Source organism: Myodes glareolus, chromosome 1, assembly GCF_982192425.1.
Source record: "Myodes glareolus chromosome 1, mMyoGla1.1, whole genome shotgun sequence".
Taxonomy (NCBI): domain Eukaryota; kingdom Metazoa; phylum Chordata; class Mammalia; order Rodentia; family Cricetidae; genus Myodes; species Myodes glareolus.
This window is the reverse complement of record NC_142026.1, coordinates 52,927,191-52,947,935: the sequence shown is the minus strand read 5'-3', so window position 1 is coordinate 52,947,935 and position 20,745 is coordinate 52,927,191. Positions and strand designations below refer to the sequence as shown.

The following is a 20,745-nucleotide window of genomic DNA, read 5'->3' as shown; positions in this document are numbered from 1 at the left end:
ACAATTAAAGATAAATTAAGGGCTGGAGTGCATACTGCTCTTCCAGAGGACCTGGGTTCAGGCCCTAGCATCTACATCAGACAGCTCACAACATCCTGCAACTCCAGCTCCAGGGGACCTGACACCTCTTCAGGCCTCTGAGGGCACAGCATTCATGTGCACACACCCCTACACAGACACACAAACATATACTTAAATAAAAATAAATTTCTAAAAAGGGCATCAAGTCAGAGTGGAGATTTTGCTCAGTGGTTAAGCGTCCTTGTTACCCTTGCAGAGGACCTGGGTTCCATTCCACGCGACCACGTGATAGCTCACAGCTGTCTGTAACTCCAATTCCAGGGGCTCCCATGTCCTCTTCTGACCCCACAGGCACCAGGTATGCACGGTGTGCATCCAGACATGCAGGTAAAACGCCATACACATAAAATATTCAAATAAGTCTAAAAAAAACCTGGAAGCTATCATGTGTCTTAAGTCCTTGTGTTAGATTGAATTTTGAAGTATTTTGCAAGCCAGTCACTCTTCTTGTGTGGTTCTGACTGGTGCTGCCTGGTTTGGCCTTCCCACTGTTTTGATTGTCATTCCAGAAGCTCCTTGGGTCTCACACTGCCTCGGGTCTGAAAGCGAAGGCTGTGTAATAAGGTTGACTTGTAGGGCCAGCACCAGTCTTCCCAGTGGGTTTTAATTGTCACTGCAAAAGAAAAGATGGTTCTCCAGAGTGAGACAACTGGTCTCTGGGAAAGACTCTGGCTTTGAAAGAGTTACCATGACAACCTCTGTCTTTAGGGCAGCATTTGAGCCTTATGAAAACAAAGGACTTGGCTTTGTGTTAAGTTGGTCACCATGGCAGTGCCACAGCCTGTGGACTTCACCGGCTCCCTTCGCTCCTGGGGGCATCTGTTTTTCTTTTGAGATTTGAAGACTCTGCTCAACACTGAGTGGCCATCTCCCACCTCCCTCTGGCAGCTCGGACTCACAGTGGGAGCCTGCTCATATCTGCGAAACGAGATGTGTTTTCTCTAAGACAACAGGTTCTGTTGGCTGGATATGCCTCTTCACCACGTGTTTACTGCTTCTTAAATATGGGGTTCTAACTCGGGAAAGATTTCTGTGCACTGGAACACACTCTGTTTATGTCCCTGCTCACTGTCCCTCTCCCACCACCCCTTTCTCTGGCCATAGTGCGTTGTTTGTCCCTTGACTGGTCCACGGACATTGCCAGGACAATGAGTTATTCTTTTAAGGGGGAAATATCACCTGTACTTCCATGACATTCATGAGATTATGTGTGGATTAATAATCTGAAAGTGGCCTTGCAGTGGTGGGGCACACCTTTAATCCGCACTCAGGAGGCAAAGGCAAGCGGATCTCTGTGAGTTCAAGACCTGCCTGGTCTACAGAGCGAGTTCCAGGATAGCCAAGGCTGTTATGCAGAGAACCCTGTCTCAAAAAATAAAACAAAACAAAAATCTAAAAGTGACTCGGGTGGCAGAAGAAACCAATATATATGTGCTTCCACGTGTGTGTGTGTGTGTGTGTGTGTATGTGTGTGCGTGTGTGTACATATGAGTGCAGTGCCTATAGAGGCCAGAAGAGGCATCAGATCTGCTCGGAACTGAACTCAGGAACTCCAGGTCTTCGCAAGAACACTCTTAAGCACCCAGTCACTTTGTCTGCTTTTAATTTTTTTTATGACTTTATTTTTTTGGGCTGGAGATCCAACACTCTCTTCTGGCCTCTGTGAGCACTGCACACATGTGATGCACAAACATACATACAGACAAGCACTTATAAACATAAAATAAAAATATACAACCCCTCCATTTTATAGCATGTATGACATACATACACACATATGCATGTATATATGTCATATATACATATGCATGTATGTATGTGATACATACATATATATGTACACCACATACACACACTGCGTGTTTTATCTCCTTTAGTTTTATCATCCCCATTCATTGCATTGCTTTTGGGCTTTGCACCTTTTTGCTGAGTGAAAAATCCCCTTCTTTGTTTTGTATGGGCAATGACAGTACTAAGAGGCTGTGGCTCTCCCAGCTATTGACTGGTCTCTGTCGCCCCCACCATCCTAGCACCCAAGGATCCTGGACTGGTAGTGTGGGTTTCCTCCTTGACAGAGAGGGTTGTTTTTAAAAGGCATCTTTAAATCCCAAGTTTGAATTTTTTAAAAAATTAACCTCTTATAGATGATTTCTAGTTTTACTAAATTGGCACATCCTGTGGTGGAATTAGACATTTTCCACTCATGACATTTCTGTGATTAAGTTGATTACACACAAGCAAGAAGGTTGTGTGGTCCGCCAGACAGCCGCACTACAGAGCCCTGAACTCTTTTGTGCTCCTACTTGAACCTGTTTGTTGTAAATGGGACATTCACGCTGAAGCACCTCACTGTGATTTTCTTTCCGACATGCCTCAGTTTCTTCTACTGTGCTTAAGAATTCGGTGATTGGCATTTGTGTTAGCAACTCAACCACCTTCACTGGGAAGTGTTTCTCCTGGCTGTTAATATCTCTGCCCAAAGCCACATCACACATATCCATGCGTTTTCCTTAGCTGCCAGCTGCCTGGTAGCCATTCATTCGTGTCTGCCATGCTCTGGCCAGCATGCTTGGTCGTGGGGACAAAAATGCTGAAGAGAGCCACCGCTGGGCCTGCCTCGACAGGGCTTCCAGGAGGAGACTGTGACAGGCTCTGAGACTCAGTCTCAGGCACACTCCTACCCATGCTCACATTCGTTCACACTCACACACTCTTGTGCCCTGCACGCTCAGTCACACTGTCACCCACTTCCGAGTGCATCCTTGTACTCATGCACAATCACACACGCACACGCACACACACGCACGCACGCATACACACACACACACACTGCCCTTTAGCCTGTAAGAAGTGGTATTAGGAAAGGAATTAGAAAAGGCATAGACAAAAACTGCTGGTTTTGCCTTTACAAAGATTGCATGATTTTATATTCTATGATGGTTGGTGTGAAATATCAAGCTACTAGAAAGTGGAGTCACGTGGGAGACGGACCTCTGGGCATGTCTGGGGGGCAGTACTGTGATTGTGTTAATTGAGTCTATTTGGTCTGTAAGCCTGTGTAAGTCCGCACATGCTAGTTCTCTGGAAAACCTTAGAAGCAGGTATGTGACTCATGTAACTAACACCATGCCTCCTGTGTATGCGTGTTTGTGTATATGTATGTCTATGTGTGTGCATGTTGATGTGTATACATGTGTGTGGTATATATATCTGTGTGTGTATGTAGTATGTGTGTATGCATATGTGTGTATTTATATATGTGTTTGTGTGCGCTATTTATGTGTCTGTGGGGCATGTCTGTGTGGTGGTACGGTGTGTGTGTGTGTGTGTGTGTGTGTGTGTGTGTGTGTGTGTGTTCTGTATCTCCCCAAGAAAAGTCTGTCACAAGCATACAATAGCCACTGGGCATTTCGCACCTGCATAGCTCTGGCAGGCCCTGGCATCTGAGCTGATCTTCAGGATGCTGTGCTGTCTGGAAGGACACAGACTCAGCTCCCGCTGCCTTTCACCTCTGCAGCCTCACCTTGCCCAGTCAGTGGACTGAGAGCGCTGGAAAGGGTACTTAGAGGATGGGGGGGAACTCTCTTCAAGGTTTTCACTCTGCTTAATTTTAACAAATAGAATATATATCAGCTAATGAATATTTCAGTCTTTCACGTATGAACCGAGAATGTAATTATGGATTTGATTTTGCCGACTGTTGCTGCCTGCGGTAGTCAGAGATCACAAATCGCATTAAATGAAAGGTGAACCCCATTACGGCATCGGGAAAATGGAGCTTAATAAGTTTTATAATTATGGGGCAAATCTATGCAAATTGCCATTTTTTATCTGGCAATTTTCCATCTTCATCTCGGTGCTAATAGTCCATTAGACTCGTGGCAGCCGTGCCTCGCTGCGGAAGTTCTCCAGCTCTCTTTCTGAGTTGTTCTCTGTAACAGAGACACGGTGTTGGGGGGTGGGAGAGTCACAGGATGATTTACTTTTTGTTTTTGATCTTTATAAAATAACAAGACTTGAATCCTGTGTTAGGCACTCAGCTAAAACTCTAGCAAGCCACATTATACCCATCTTGCATAGAGACTGAGAACCCTGAGAAGCCAAGTTCGAGGCATTATTTTGTTTACTTTTTTGAGACAGGGCCTCACTCTGGAGCCCAAGTTGGCCTGACATTCATAGAGATCTGCCTGCTTCTGCCTCCCAAGCACGAGGATTAAAGGCATGCATTTCAGTTGGGGGTTTCTAATGCTGTGATGAAACGCTGTGACCTATACGCAAGTCGGGAGGAAAGGGTTTATTAGGTTTCCACTTCCACACTGTGGCCCATTGTTTAAGGAAGTCAGGACAGGAACTCAAATAGTGTAGGAAATTAGAGGCAGGAGCTGATGCAGAGGCCATGGAGGGGTGCTGCTTACCGGCTTGCTTCCCCATGGTTTGCTCAGCCTCCTTTCTTATAGAACCCAGAACTACCAGCCCAGGGATGGCACCATTTACCATGGGCTGGGCCCTCCCCCATCAATGGCTAATTAAGAAAATTAAGTTCTGCAGGTTTGCCTACAGCCCGATCTTATGAAGACGTTTTCGCAATTAGGGTCCCTCCTCTCAGATGACTGCAGCCAGCACAGCATGGGCCGCCACATTTGTCTTTGCTGTGATTGTTTTGAGATAGAGTTTCACCCTCTAGCCCCAGGCTGCCCGGAAAGAATGAGAATCCTCCTGCCTCAGCCTCCCAAATGCAAGAATTACAAGTATGAAGTCCAGCTAAAGCTATCATTTTTTTAAAGTGATTTTTTTTGGGGGGGGGGGGCATTTCTATTTGTAGCCTTAGCTGCCCTGAAATTCACTCTGTAGACCAAGCTGGCCTCGAACTCAGATATCTGCCTGCCTCTGCCTCCCAAGTGCTTCTGAGGGATTAAAGGCATGCCCCACCACCTTCTGGAGAAGCGATTCTTTTTTAAAGATTTATTTTTAATTATAAAATTTAAATTATTTTTATAACGATTCTGTATTATTATAAATTATATTATATATGGGGGTATGTACACAGGAGTGCAGTACCAAACAGAGGCCAGAGGAGGGCGTCAGATTCCCCAGGAACTGGAATTACAGGCAGTTGTGAGCTGCCTGATGTGGGCGCTGGGAACTGAACCCAGGTCCTCTCTGCAAGAATAGTGTGTGTTCTTAACCACTGAGCCTTCTACAGCTTTGGTTCTGTGTTTCTTTACTTTCTCTGCACCATCATCTAAGATGTCATGTTTTAACACAGCGGCTTATGGAGAAGGATATATTTTATTGTTATGTGAGTGTTCTGCCTGTTGCCTGTATGTGACCACATGTGTATCTAGTGCCCTCGGATGTCAGAAGAGGGTGTCAGGTCCCCCGGAACTGCAGCCGGCCCTCTAACTGCTGAGCCATCTCTCCAGCATCCTGTGCTCAGATCACAGAGCGTGCCGTCTCTTTTCTTAAGGAGTCCAACTCTGCATCATACGGACTCATCCTAAAACTCTTCTCAGTGGTGCAGGCTGGAATCCCAGCTGGCATGTGGGTGGCGTTCTAAAGTGGACCCGTTCCTCAGGCTGCAGTCAGCAGCGAAGGTACCACCTGCTGCCACTGGCAGGCCCCAGACACACAGAGAGGTAAGACAAACCATGGGTTCTTGGGAGTCTCTGGACACATGAAAAGATGTATAAATACGGTACTGAGGGTTCTGGCTTGGGCAACAGGGTGGGTAGAGATGCTGTTCGCGCAGGTACATGTTACAGGTCACCGGCTGCACATCTTCACTTCAGGAGAAGAGCTTTGTGGGTACAATTAAGAATCTTGGGGCAGAACTCAAAGAGTGGGGGCTGGAGTGAGTAGTGGCTCACAAGAGCACTGGCTGCTCTTTCAGGGGACCTGGGTTCAATTCCCAGCATTCACATGGCAGCTCACACCTGTCTGTAACTCCAAGATCTGGCACCCTCACACAAACATATATGCAAGCAAAACACCAATGCACATGAAAAATAAAAAGAGAAAGAAAATAAAAAGAATCTTGGGATTGGAGAGATGGTTCCGGGGTTAAGAGCATTTCCTGCTCTTCCAGAGGACCTGAGTTTGGTTTCTGGCAACAATGCTGGGCTGTCAGAGCCGCTGTGACTCCAGCTTCCGGAGAATTTGATGCCCTCTTCTGGGATGTGCACTCACAGTGCGAGAACACACACACACACACACACACACACACACACACACACACACGATTAAAAATTAAATCTCTCTATCTCTCTTTTTTAATGATAAACTGATTGGCCCATGAGCTCAGGCTTCTTATAAACTCTTATAACTTAATTACCCCATTATTCTTATCTATGTTAGCCACATGGCTCAGTACCTTTTTCAGTGAGGCAATCACATCTTTCTTCTTCTGTGATTGGGACAGGACTCGAGAGGAATGGGCTTCCTCCTTCCTGCTTTTGTTTTTTGAGAGACAGGGTTTCTCCGTGTAGCAGCCCTGGCTGTCCTGGAATTCACTCTGTAGACCAGGCTGGCCTTGAACTCACAAAGACTCTCCTGTCTCTGCCTCCTGAGTGTTGGTGTGCATCACCAACGCCCGGCTAAATCTTTTTTAAAAAATAATCTTGAGAATATTCTAGATGATCCTGGGACCTTCTGAGGAGGAAGGTATAGGGAAGTTTGAGACATACGTGAAGCACATATAAAGAGAGAGAAAAAGTTAAAGTTTTGTAGCCATAAGCCAAGAACCACAGGAGCTAATGAAGTGTGAAGTTCCCAAATTAAAGAAACAAACACACACCTATGTCGAAGATCCTCCAAGACTGACTGACTATTAGAATTGTGGAGAGTTGGGATTCTGCAGATCTAGAGCCGAATTATCTGGGCCATTTCTTTCCCACTGCTGTGTCTCACCTAACATCCTTTTAACGATCACGGAAAATCTTTCGGAATGTACCAACCAGGTCAGCAGCTCCCACCAAAGCCCAATGCGATAAACGTTTATCAGATGCCTTCTGCGGCAACCCTTCCCACTTGGTGAAGGAGAAAATAAAAACAGAACAAAGTCGCATCCCAAGCATTGAGAGCTGCTGCTGGGGCAGTGGAGAGCAGAATGGAGGGGATGGAGTCACGTGACAATGGGCGGGTGAGGCCCACCTGAGGCGGTGGGGGCTGGAGTCACGTGACAAAGGGCGGATGAGGCCCACCCGAGGCGGTGTACCTCTGTGTTGATTGGCACCTGCAATCTGTGAAGTTGTATTTGCTTTTCTGTTGACGGAAGAAAGTGTGTCTAAACAGGCGCAGAGAAGAAAGCAAACGTTAATATATGTTTCAGCCATGTCCTGGGTAGCCACTTTATCGCCAAGGGTGAGGGAGGGATCATGGCGCCAACCTCCTGTTAGGAATTGTCAGAACTGGGTTAATAATAGCAATAAATATTTATTAGGTGTTTAGTCTGCTCAGTTTTGTTCTAAAAGCTTTAAATTATTAACTAATTTAATCTTTTCAAAAACTCCGTGGGCTGAGACTGCTGACTTAATCTATTTTCAGTCCTCACACAGACAGTACACCCAAGGTTATGCTTCGGGCAAGCTCTGACACTGGGCACAATGCTGGCTTTTCCTCCAGACCTCTCAGAAGGACATGAAAACATAATAGAAGATGGGTTTAGAGAGATGGCTTAGGATCAAGAGCACATATTAATCCTGCGGAGGACTTGAGTTCAGTTCTCAGCATATATATTGGGCAGTAGGTAACCTCTTCTAACTACAAGAGGATCCTACGCCCTCTGCTGGCCGCCAGGGACACTGCACTCGTATGCAAATACACAGGTACACATTTGATTAAAATAAATTTAAATATAATAAAGGATTAGTAGAAAACCAAGAGTGTACTAACTGAGATGTCTTCCTGCCTCATCCTCCACAGTGCTTGGATTTGGACTTGGTCTCCCCACTCCTCACGGTTACAGCGTTTTCCCAGTTACCCTGATACACAGTTTACCCCATACCACCACACTCCACCACATGGGTACTATAACCCTTCAGGGGCATGCTTCGTCTAGGTTCTCTAATGGCATGACACAGTTCAGGCATCACCATGATCTGAGACAGAACATTCACTGCTTCAAAAGTCCCCTTGGCTGGGTCTGTGAGAAGACCCAGCACGTAAAAGTCTTGCTGCCAAGCCTGAAGATGTGAGCTCGATCCTCAGGACCCACAGGATAGGAAGAGAACTGACTTCCAAAAGTTGTCCTCTGACCTTCACATGAACTCCAGAGCACACACACAAACAAAAATAAATAAAAGATCCTCCCTGTGGCACTTCTTCAACCATCTATCCCCTATATTTTAAAAACTTACTATTTTCATTTCATATGTGTTTCACATACATATATGTGTATGCACCATGTGTGTGCAGTACCCACAGAGGCCAGAAGATGGTGTCTAACCTGAAACACCATCCCTAAACATCCTGCCCCCAAATATCAACTTGGATTAAATGCCTACCTTCTTTGTTTCTATGCGTGCATATACACATAGTGGCCCGATCTGAGTGTCCCCCTCTATGGCTCTCTGCCTTCATCCCTTCACTGAATCTGGACCTAGAAAAGTTTTGAGGCTAGGCTGACGGCCACCAAGTTCCAGTCATCCCCATCTTTGCCCAACCCTAGCACTGGGAGGGTACATGACATAGGTTCTTGTGCAAAGGCTCTTACCCTGGTTTCCACCTTATTTACTATTATTTGTTTTTATGGTTATGGGTCTGTGTGTATGCGCACATGAATGCAGTGCTCATGGAGGCCAGCAGAGGGCGTCAGATTTGTTGGAACTGGAGAGGCAGTTGGTTGTTGCACTGTCTGATGCAAATGCTGGGAACCAAACCCCCATCTTCTGCATGAGTTGCAAGTGCTTTTAGGTACTGAGTGGCCCCTCAGTAGTTTCCACCTAGGAGGGCATAGTCCAGCCCCACCCAGATCACAGCATTTTCAGATTGCCTGCTTCCCTTCAGAAACATAGATTGGGAATTCTTCTGTGACTTTCCATGGTGGGTGGATACTTTTTTTAGTGCTGACTGGTATTGCCTCGTCGAGACGTACAACCACTGAGGAGTTCTTGGTTTCTACTGTATGTCTCACTTCCACTAAGTTTTCCGTAAAGATCTGTGTGCAAATCTTAGTGCGGACTGGCGTTTTCAACTCATCTGGACAAATACCCAGGGCTGTACTTCAGAGCCACAGTCCTGCTCCTCACTGTGGGAGTTGAGGAGAAGGGCGACCTTAACTAGATTTTAGCCATTTTGTGTGCATGTTGTGTGCATTTGCCACAGCACTGTCATGTGACAAATTTTTTCCTGGGGAGACTGCAGCAGTTCTTAACCTCTGGATCGTGACCTCTTTGGGTGTCCACGACTCTTTCACATGGGGCACTTAAGACCATTGAGAAACACAGATATTCGCATTACGATTCCTAACAGTAGCAAAATCACAGCTATGAAGTGGTGATGAAATAACTTTGTGGTTGGGGGTCACCACAACCTCAGGAACTTATGAAAGGGTCCCAGCATTGGGAAGGCTCAGAACCCCACCCCACACACTCATCTACTCACCCCAGACAGGGAGTCTGTAACAGACCAAAGTATAGAAGCCACGGAAGTCCAGTGTGGTGAGCCATGGAAGGAAAATATCAGCCTGGGAGCCCCGAGGCCAATCCTCATCACAAGGATTTATTTGCTGCAGAGGGACAGAGGACAGGGAATAAGAGACAAACACAGGCAGAGGACAAGGGAGAAGGGGAAGGGAACAGGTAGAGGGGACAGGGGTATTTGTCCCAGAGGGACAAAGGGCTGGCTGTGGATAGAGAGGAGACAGACGTGGTCCATCGGCAAATGGCAGTTTATAAAGGGAAAATGGGAAATTAGGGTGAGGTGTTTAACTTTGATTGGGCATGTTAATTAGTTGAGCCAAAGGGAGCTTTTGATTGCTGGAATTCAGTACTTTGATTGCTGGACTTTGGTAGTCAGCCTCAGAAGGAGGAAGTAGCCAAAATAAGGGAACAGACCTTGGTGGTTAGCTTTATGAATGCAATCTAATGATTTTTTAGCAAGGCAAGGGAATGGGGGAGAAGGGCAAGGCCTGCCAGAGCCTTGCTTGCCACGCTCCAGCTGGCCAGAGTCCCTTCAACAAGTTTTGGGGTTATGATTCAAAAACAGCTGCATCACCAAGGCCCAACCCAGCATGGTGACAGCTCAGAAAGTGGGGACCTGGCGCACATTGCACAGCCTACGGGCGGCTCCACAGGCTGAACAGTGTCCTTTCCATGTGCCTCAGTGGTCTAAACCTCTTCCAGGCTGGTCTGGTCCCAGAATCGTCTTAAGGCAGCCCAGCTTCCTTTAGTCTGAGAAGGACTCCCAGCTTTCATTGCTTCCGTGAGCAGGGAGGGGCCTAGTGGCTCTGGTCAGTTTCAGGGACTTCCTGAGGCTCTTTGGAGTTGTTTACTTTCTGGCTCAGGCGCTCCCCTGCAGGATGGATGGTTTCCATCTGGGTGGGGCGGGGGCCGAAAACTTACACAACAGGCACAGATGCAGAAGTGGGGGGAAAACCTGTGGCGGGGCTTCACTTACTTCCAGGTGGATCCCAGGGATTGAGTTCAGGTCCACTGGGTTGGCAGCAGAAGTCTTTTCCCACCAAGCCATTCTAGTGGGTAGTGATATAGCTTGGCTGCCTAACCTATAAACCCCTGACTTGAGTTCAAGTAGAATAATAAAGGAATGCCCTCTGCCTAAGGCCGACCTTCTTACTACTTCTAACCCCCCCCCCCCCCCCCGCCCCAGATATCAGGCCGCATTGTGGACAAGCAGAGTGCATGAGACAGGACCAGGAAGAGGTTAGTGGAGGAAAAATACATCTACTTTATCTGTCTGTCTCTGTCTGTCTGTCTGCCTGTCTGTCTATCTATCTATCCATCCATCCAAGACAGTCACATGATGTTACACCCAGAGATGGTGCCACTGTCTTCCTCACATCTTAAGGGGTCAACAAGAGAGGATATGAATGAATTCATTGTATTAGTCAGGGTTCTCTAGAGGAACAGAACTGACAGACTATATTAAAGGGACTTTGTGGGGCTCAAGAGATGGCTTAGTGGTTGAGAACACTGGCTGCTTTTCCAGAGGACCCAGGATCAACACTGTCTGTAGCTCCAGTTCTAGGGAATCTGATGCCTTCTGGTCTCCACGGGTACCAGGCACACACTTGATGCAGAGACACACATGTAGGTGAAACACCCATAAATGTAAGATAAAGTAAAGAAAATAAGGGAGTTCAAGATTAGCCTGGACTATGTAGCCTCCAAAACATGACACAGAACACCATGGGAAGACATACCCTAAAGGGCAGATCCTGCGCCTCATGATTAGGAAGACAAGAGGGTCACCATACCCTGTGAATATGTCCCCTACCCCTATAAATGTGTGTAACCCTCCCTTATTAAACAGCAAGCCCACAATCTCCCGCTTGCAATCCCTGCCCTGTGTCAGCAGGGACCAAGGCTCCTTAGAGTTACCGTCATTTTCCTGTGCCAAATCCACACCTGCATAAGATGCTCTGTTTCTTCTGAAGTCCTCTCTTTTGCAGAAGTCAGGAACTGAGAAAAACACTCCCCCACACTACCCCCCACCCTGTACTCCCCGCCCCAGTAGGGGTTGAAAAGATGACTCAGTGATTAAGAGCAGCTACAGCTCATGCGGAGGACCTGAGCTGGGTTTCTAACACTCACATCTGGTGGCTCACAGCCATCCGTAACTCCAGCTCCAGGGTATCTGGTGCCCTCTTCTGGCCTCCACAGGGACACCACACACACACACACACACACACACACACACACACACACACACACACACAATCACACACATAATTAAAAATAAACCTTAAAAAATGTTAAATACCCATAACAGGTTGAACCTTCCCACCTACCTGACCAATCAGCAATCATGAAAACACCCTACAGATTTGCCTGCAGGTCAGTCGGATGGAGGCCTTTTCTCAGTCGAGGCTCCCTTCCCATCTATGTCTAGGTTTGCACGGCTTTGACAAAGACCAGCTGGCACAGCCACTCTGCCCTAGGGATGGATGCCTCACGGTTTTCGTTCCTCCTCTGAACAAGTTTTAAATGGCCATCTTGACAACTTTGCTGAATTTGACATTTGGCAATCTTACAGGCCATCTTAGTTGCCTGCATTTTCTCAGCCTACGGGACGCACATTCCTGGGCCTTCTCGTGTCTTATAATTCTTAAAAATAAATACATTCTGTCATTACTCCTGCCACCGTTGCATATTTAGAGCCTGTCGACTTCAGCGATCGTGTATTTTTAGTGGAATTTTCATATTTATGCGCTCCTTCAGAATGTACAACTCAGTCAGTTTCCTTGACAGGCAGTGGGAAGGGCAAGGGAGTTTGTCAGGCAACATGGTCCCTGTTCTCATTCTGTTTCTGTCTTTGGGAGGTACCCACTGATCCCCACATCTTTGTCAGAGCATCAACAGTACTAGTGAACAGTTTTGTGGCTGCATTTGAGCTACCTTCCCCATTTTCCACGGCTATTTCAAACTTTTGCTCTTTCCCTTCATTTTTGATTTTTTTTGAAAACTTCATACATGAGTACTATATTCATATCATGTCTCCCCCTTCTCTCCTTCTCCAACTCTCCTTGTATTACCCTACATCCTCTCAAATCCATGGCATCTTCTCTCATTATTACACACATTTGCAAATGTGTATTTACACACACACACACACACACACACACAATAAATTTTAAAAAGAATAGAAAGAAATTCATGCTCATGAGAACTTGGCCTGTGCTTCTGCCATGTCTTCACAGGGACAGTGTGATTACTCATGAAAGGGTCCACAGCATCACAACCACAGTCTTGCGTTGCTACTTAAAACACATTATTTATTTATGTTTTTTATTTATGTTTCTGTGTGTATCTGTCACATGTGTGCAGGTGCCAGCAGAGGCTAGAAGAGAGCCAGACTCCTGGAGCTGGAGTACCAGGCTGTTGTGAGCTACCCCATGTTGGTGCTGGCAACTTAACTCTGGTCCTGTGCAAGAATCGTGTACACCCCTAAGCCACAAGCCATCATTGCAGCTCCCCCCACCCCACCCCATTGCTACATTTTAGTACTTGCTTGGCTGCAGGCTGCAGGTGACTTCGTGTGGCTAGCACAAGGCAGCTCAAGACTGACTCATGATGCCGCTGGAGACTGATTAGGGTCCCATGAGACAATGTATTTGTGATTTTTTAAAAAATTTTCTTTTGTTTCTTTTAGTGCTGTGCCTGGAAAGCAAGCCTTGCCCATGCTAAGCAAGTACTTTATTATTGAGTTACTGGGATTTTGAGACAATGTCTCATTATGTTGCACAGGTTGGCTTGGAAGATTGTTTTCCCCGCCTTAGCCGCCCCCCCCCCCCCCCCAGTGCTGGGATTCACATGTGTACCATATGGCTGGCTGTTGCCAATCTTTTGTTTGTTGTTGCTAAACATGCAGGGGTTTTGTTTTTTTGAGACAGGATCTCCCCATGTAGCCCTGGCTGGCTTAGAATTTACATAGATCAGGCTAGCACAGCAGGGAGCTCCACCAGCCTCTGCCTCTGGTGGGATTAAAGGCACACACCACCACAATTTGCAATCTTTTAGTCTCAAAGTTTGACACAGCATCCAAGGACTTTTTTTTTTTTTTTGAAAAGCAAGTTAGATAAATATTAACTGACTCAAGAAAACTGCACCCCCCCCACCCCCGTGCTTTTGTTGACACTGGGAAAATGACCCACTTCAGGGTGGCCTCTGTGGCCTCACTACCCACCTGCTGCGTTTTCAACTCGTGAGTGCCACACTCCTTCTTGCCTCAGGGGGTTGGTGATATCTGGTTCATGCACCTGGGAACTAGGCAAGTGTTCTGCCCACTGAGCCACACCCCAGCCCCTCACTGGGGATTCTAGGCAGGGGCTCTACCACTGAGCCACACCTCAGCCCCTCACTGGGGGATGCTAGGCAGAGGCTCTACCACTGAGCCACACCCCCAGTCATACCACTTTTATTCAGTAAACTAGGGGATCTTTTTCTGTTCTGGAGGCAGAATCATACTAGCTCAGGCTGACCTGGAACTCACTTTACAGATCAGGGTAGACATGAATTTACAGTGGCCATCTTACCTCGATCTTACAAATGATGAGATTGTAGGTGTGGAGCCACCATGCCCAGCTTTAGGATCTCTTTTATTCATGTTAGTATCATAAATCTCTTTTTCTAATACCTTATCATCAGGTGTCTTTTGACTCAGAGGACTAGATACGTTCTCACACTCCTGGTGTCTGCCACCCAACTGGCTCTACCAGATGTGCGAAGACACTGAGATCTGGACTGGAGAGATGGCTCAGTAGTTAAGAGCACCAGCAGCTGTGGCAGAGAACCTGGATTCGATTCCTAGCACCGCCACGGCAGCTCAGAACTATCTGTAACTCTAGTTCCAGGGGACCTGCCACACTCTCCTGGCTTCTACCAGCACTGCACACATGTGCACAGACAAGCATCTATACACATTAAATAAAAAAGAAGAAAAGACTCAAACATTTTCTTCACTAAACAGGCAAGACCACTGCTTACCAAGACAACAGAGCATCATACAGAGGGCTTCCCCAGAATGGCTGCCCTGACCGTTACCCACAATTCCCAGGTTGAGATCAGGTGCTGAAATAAAACCCACATCACTGAGCACTAAATGAGCACCGCTTATGTAAATAATCTTAGTAGCAATAATAAGAGAGATAATTGTTCACAGGTGTCATTTCCTGGGGAAAAAAAAATCCACCTTTTCTTCTGAGAGGAAATGCTAATAGTTTCATTCAATTTATGAGTCTTAATTAGCACACTGCTGTTCTAATTATTGTGCGGGGCCTGAAATCATTTTCCTGCCCCCTTTTCCCTCTCCTGCACATCCACACTCAATCAGCCACTTCTCTCCTTTATGAATATGCACTTCTGGGCATGTGCACACATCTGCGCATGTCAATCACACAGCACAAAGTGATGGCGTTGGGAAAGCAATCTGTCAGTCTTCGTCTTTGTCAACGGCCCTTTCCCAGTTTCCCTTCTCTCCCTTCTCTTCATGTGCTCACATGCATACACAGACGCAAATGTGCCTTGATTTTATTTTTAAGATGTGCTCATTTTTTATGACTATCTTTTAATGCACACTGGTGTTTTGTCTGCATGTGTATCTGTGTGAGGGTATTGGAGCCTCTGGAGCTGGACTTACAGAGTTGTGGACTGCCTTGTGGGTGCTGCGAATTGAACCCAGGTCCTCTGGAAGAGCAGCCAATGCTCTTAACCTCTGAGCCACCTCTCCAGCTTCACAAATGTATCTTTTCTGGCAATGTAAATAAAAACCTTGAGACAGACTCAACTGTTCTATCCTTTCTACGTCTCTAATGGCTGTGGTGGGAAGTGTCTCCCTTATTTCCCGTGTCTGTTGGTGGCTCTGTCTGAATTCCATACGTACTGCGGTGCACACTGGGAAGAAAAAGCTTTAGGAAGTTGGTTCTCTCCTCCCACTGCTGTGCTGTGTACTATGGCTGGCTGGGATTACAGACGCACACCAATGGATATATATGGCCTTCCTAGATTCTTAACTGTGTGTGTGTGTGTGTGTGTGTGTGTGTGTGTGTGTGTGTGTGTGTACTCAAGCCCGGGTACTCCCAGAGTCTAGAAGAAATTGGACTTACAGCTGGTTGTGCGCTGCCAAGTGGGTGCTAGGAATTGAACTTAGGTCCTCTGCAAGACCAGACAATCAATGCTCTTAACCACTGAGCCATCTACCCAGCTCCTGTGTCTGGTTTTCTACCTGGGTTATAGTGATCAAAGTTGGATCTTCGGGCTTGTCTGGTAGTAGTTTTACCCACTGAGCCAGCTCCTTGGCCACCAGGTTTGTGTTTATTTTTTATTTTTTCAGTGGTTAAGAGCACCGGCTATCCTATCGGAAGACCAGGGTTTGCTTCTTATCACACACATGGCTACTCACAACCACCTATAACTCCAGCTCCAGGGTATCTGGTACCTATTTCTGGCTTCCATGGGCAATGAAACCATGTAGTACACAAACATACATGCAGGGAAAATACCCATATGCATAAAATAAATCTTTAAATGTTTTTTATACAGTTGGGTATGTAAGTCCTGTAAGCCTGGCTTTTGGAAGGCTGGAGCAGGAGAACCCTGACGCTGAGGATAGCCTGGGCTACACAGCGAGGTTTAGGGGAGGGGGAGGAGGAGAGCTAGAGAGAACGAGCAATGCCAGGGACCTCACTGGTGATTGCTCTACTGGCACGGGTCTCCACCCCCTCCAATCTGACCTTCAAAGCAACCCAAGACACCTGGGATCATTGAAAAGAGCTTTATTTAGTATATAATCTCCATACAATTCAGTACAACAAATTAGAAATGCTCTGTCTAAGGTTTTCCCCAAAGGATGCCACAAACGGGAAGGTCAGCTGCTGCCCCACCTGACAACAGTCCAGCAATAGGCCGACGTGGCTGGAGCAGCCTTAGGTGTGATACGACAGACAGCGTCGGGAACACTTTTCTCCCTCTGGCTCCCAGCTGTGATTTAAAAATCAAATGTTTCAAGTATGCTTTGCTAAAGATGAGCTACATTTTTGGGACGAATCTTTATAAACGGTCTCGTTGTTTATGTGCTTGGCTAATACATCTGAAATCAAGTGGTGGTGCCCTCCTCAGGGGCAGAACCTCCACCAGTCACAGAGGCGGGGACTGTCTATCTCACGGTTACCACAGGGAACTGTCACTGGCGGTGGGCACAGTACCTCATTCACTGATCTTTTGATGAGAAGCCAGGGCCTTATCCTTCACGGAAGTCCTTGTCTGTGGCTCTCTTTCTTGCGTAAATCATATCAATAACATGACTGGGAAAAAAAACGTTCTCGAGTCTTCCTGTCAGCTGAGACTTTTTCCTCCAGTGCTAGGGACAGAACCCAGGACCTCACACATGCTTGTCCTCTAACTGAGCCACATGCCAGCTCCGGCTTAGACATTAGAAAGGTGGGGTGAGTACGTGAGTTAAATCTATGAAGGAACCTAAGCTCGTTAATCTCCTTCATTTCTGTCTCCTAATATTTAATAACTTTTCTGATCACATTGACTTTAAAACAATTTTTCCTCTTCTTTGAATTATTTGTCTGTGTGTGGGAATGGGCGTATGAGTGCAGTGTCTGTAGAGGCCTGAAGAAGGCACTGGGTCCCCCTGAAGCTGGAGTTACAGGCAGTTGTGTGCTGGCCAACACGGGTGCTGGGAACCAAACTAGGGTCCTCTGCGTGAGTCATATACACTCTGCACTACTGAACCACTTCTGCAGAGCCGAGCACATTAAATTTAAAAGCAATTTTGATGAGAAACCGACCATATCAAAGTATCTGACTTTAATTTTTGCAAAAGTATCTCTTTTTCTGTCTGTCTTCTTCTGCAGTGCTGGGGATCAGGCCCAGGCTTTGTGCGATGCCGGGCAAACACTCTCCTGCCAAGCCACACCTGGCTGTCCTGTGGTTGGACTCTGTACTCACAATCAGAAGCAGAATGTGGACCCAGAATCTGGGTTGAAGTAGGACTGGAGCCTGGCACCTGCAGTGCAGACACAAGGCAGGGCCACCTGCCGGATTACAGCAGGTGGCTCCCAAGAGGGCTGGAGACTTGAGGCTCCAAGGAGTCAGAAGTGGCGTTAATTAAGAGCACTTCTGTTGTACTCAGAGGTTCTTCCGAGAACTCAGAAGCAAAGCCTAGTGCCTGTTCTAGCCAAAGCCACAACTGAATGTTATTACTAAGATGTAACAGTCCCCTGGGTCCGAATGGCAGGGAGAGAGACCTACAGGGCTCTGGCTTCAGCCTGCAGGGCATGGGGGCAGCAGCCAAGGTGGGCCCTCTTCCCTCCTGTGTGCTCGATGACAAGGTCACAAGCTATAGTCCTGATCAGAGCTAAAAATATCAAACGTGATTCGCTGAAAGATTTGGTCACCAAGAGTAAAAGCTTGTCCTGTACACATCACAGTGTCTCGGGGAGAGGCCGCGGTGGAGACCGGTTTCGGCACTTCTCACGATTTAGGAAACGGTCTGGCAGCAATGGTGCTGTGGAGAGAGCCAGTGCCGACGAGCATGACTGTCACCACGGTAAGGATGTGCATCCAAGTGGAGTCCACGGCTCTTGGATACCAAGACGCCAAACATAGAGCGATGAGACAAATACAGATAGGAATGTTTAAGACAGATGCAAACTCCAACACAGAGTAACAGTCATGAGACACCGTGCCTTACCTGCGCTGCGTTCCCTTAAGAGTAAGGCACTGGCCCAGAATGTTCCACCAGTGCCGGCAGCCATGGCAGGCATGCGACATTGCTGGCTTCATTAAAGTTTTGGCATTGATGAACATGTTTTCTTGCTGTGTTACCCCAAACTGTAGTGGTCTCCAACCTCAGGGGTCCAGAAAAGGCAGGATTCCAAAGTTCCAGTGGCCTAATTTAAAAACCTAGCTGTCGATGTTTTATTTCAATGAGTTTTGCATAAAAACCCTGAGCCTGAGGAGACAATGAAATGCATTTCTGAAAGCTCCTTAAGTAGCAACCGAGCAGCGAGTCATTGCATGCACAGCTCTCCTTGCCGGTGCTCAAGGGATTTATTGCACTGACGTGAGGAGAAACACTTAAATCACTTCCAAATGGCAAGAGCAGGAGAGAAAGTTAATTTCATTAGCTATCTTGATTTAATTAAGTGGACAATGTGCCTCTATCAGCAGCTTTTACAGCCCCCACCATTAGAAATGAATTATAAAAGTAATTATCAAAAAACTCTGAGCAGGTAACCACTCCTCTCCGCTGTTTACAATCGAGCGCGGCTCAGAGGCACTTGGTCACCTCTTAGGGAGGAAAGTGGCATCTCCGGGGCCGAGAGGGAAGGCTGGAGCCCACACGTCAAAAGGGCATGGAAATGCCACACTGAACTCGGGGGCTCAAGATACAGCGTCTTAAAAAATCCCCAGACTTTGCAAGTTTCTAGGCTATGAAAAAATACAAAGGCTAAAAACACAAAGAGTTCAGAAAGTTTTGCAAACCCAGTGAGAAATGAAGCAAAACTGTTTTACTTGCAGAGAGACTAAATAGCACGAATGGGCTTGAAAAGAGCCTATACCACAGCTCAGGCTACCAGGCTCCATGCACTTCTGCCCCTCGCAGACCTGTGGGAGACCTGCGACACTTGTTGCTTTAAGACAGGCTCTCTCTACATAGCCCAGGCTGGCCTGGATCTCATCCTATAGACTAGGCTGGCCTTGAACTCTCAAGAGTTTTGCCTGCCCTTGCCTGGGATTAAAGGAGTGCGCCACTACACCTGGCCCAGGAACACCCGGACTGCTGAGTCCAGAACTAAAACAAACACACACTCGAAGTCTGCCCCACACTCTGCACACGTGACGTTTCAGAGCACAAATGGAATAGTTAAGATTTAAAGACCTAACGTGATTTGTTTCTTCACACGTGAAAGCATGGCAAATTGGAAAATGTTATAAAATTTTAACGAGACAGGACAATAAGCTTTTAAAAAGTCACCGATTGGTCTCAGTGGTGAAGACATCAAGAACCGAACCATGCGGCTTGTCAACTAGGCTCATTTGTTCCTTAGTAACTGGCTCAGGTTCACTGAAAACCCCAAGCATTTCAGTTTTAAATAGGCTCTCATTGTCCAGGCCACCAGGGGTCCCAGTATAATCCCCAGGCAGCCTTGGACAGGTGCACACAGTTAGGCTAAAGAACACTTGTGGAAAAGAGACAGGATGGGGACTGATGTCAGTGTCGGATGCTGGCGGGACTGTCTGCAGCTGCCTGGGACCCCCGTGTTCATGCCCCCCGCTCCTGACTCACAGACACATCTTGGTCAGCTGTGGGTGTGCTGTGGTTTTCAGGAATGGACATGGTCACTTGTTTCTGGAGAGTCTGTAGACGTGGAATGTCTTGTTCTGGAACACTCTAGTGAAGTGAGCTGCATAGGACGGCAGGTTCCTTTTAATCTCCTCACAGAAGCGAGGGTGGTCTGCAGGCCTCAAGTCGGGGTCACTCTCTCCTGGCCCATCCATCTCCTGAAACCCAAACAAACCCAGACACAGCTTGAGTGGTGGTGACCAGCCACCCACCCACCCACCTATCCACCGTGGCTTCTGTTTATTCCTTTGTTTAGTTTTGAAACAGGGTCTTTCTGTGTAGCCCTGGGAAGCCTGGAACCCCAGATACAGCCTGCCTCTGCCCTCTGCACGCTGGAATTTAAAGGCGTGCGCCACTATGTCCAGCCCATATCGTGGTTTTGGGGGACAGGACCTCACTACATAGCCAGGCTGGCTTAGAGCTCTTGATCCTCCTGCTCTAGCTTCACAAAGGTTGGTTCTTAAGACACTGGTCCCCACACCAGCCAGGGCAAAAATCACATTTATAAAGGCCACAAAAATCAGGGTAGGCACTGGATGCTATCAGTTAAAGGGTATTTCAGGGCCAGCTCCGCTCGGAGATCAGACGGCTGCCTTGCTCTCCTCCCTCCCAAGAGCAAACCAAGGCTGGAAA

General features: G+C 47.1%; 1 protein-coding gene across 4 annotated transcripts in view; it reads right to left on the bottom strand.

Annotated features, from left to right (window-relative positions):
- Positions 1 to 16,513: 16,513 nt before the first annotated feature.
- Dpy19l3 (dpy-19 like C-mannosyltransferase 3) overlaps positions 16,514 to 20,745 on the bottom strand; it is a 68,265-nt gene continuing 64,033 nt past the window's right edge. For 3 of the 4 annotated variants that reach the window (XM_048448801.3, XM_048448802.3, XM_048448804.3), the window contains exon 19: positions 16,514 to 20,270. In XM_048448801.3, coding sequence (XP_048304758.1) covers positions 20,109 to 20,270 — 162 coding nt within the window. In that variant the 3' untranslated portion in view covers positions 16,514 to 20,108. The remainder of the gene's footprint in view (positions 20,271 to 20,745) is intronic. The other variant, XR_015003735.2, reaches the window with a different exon arrangement.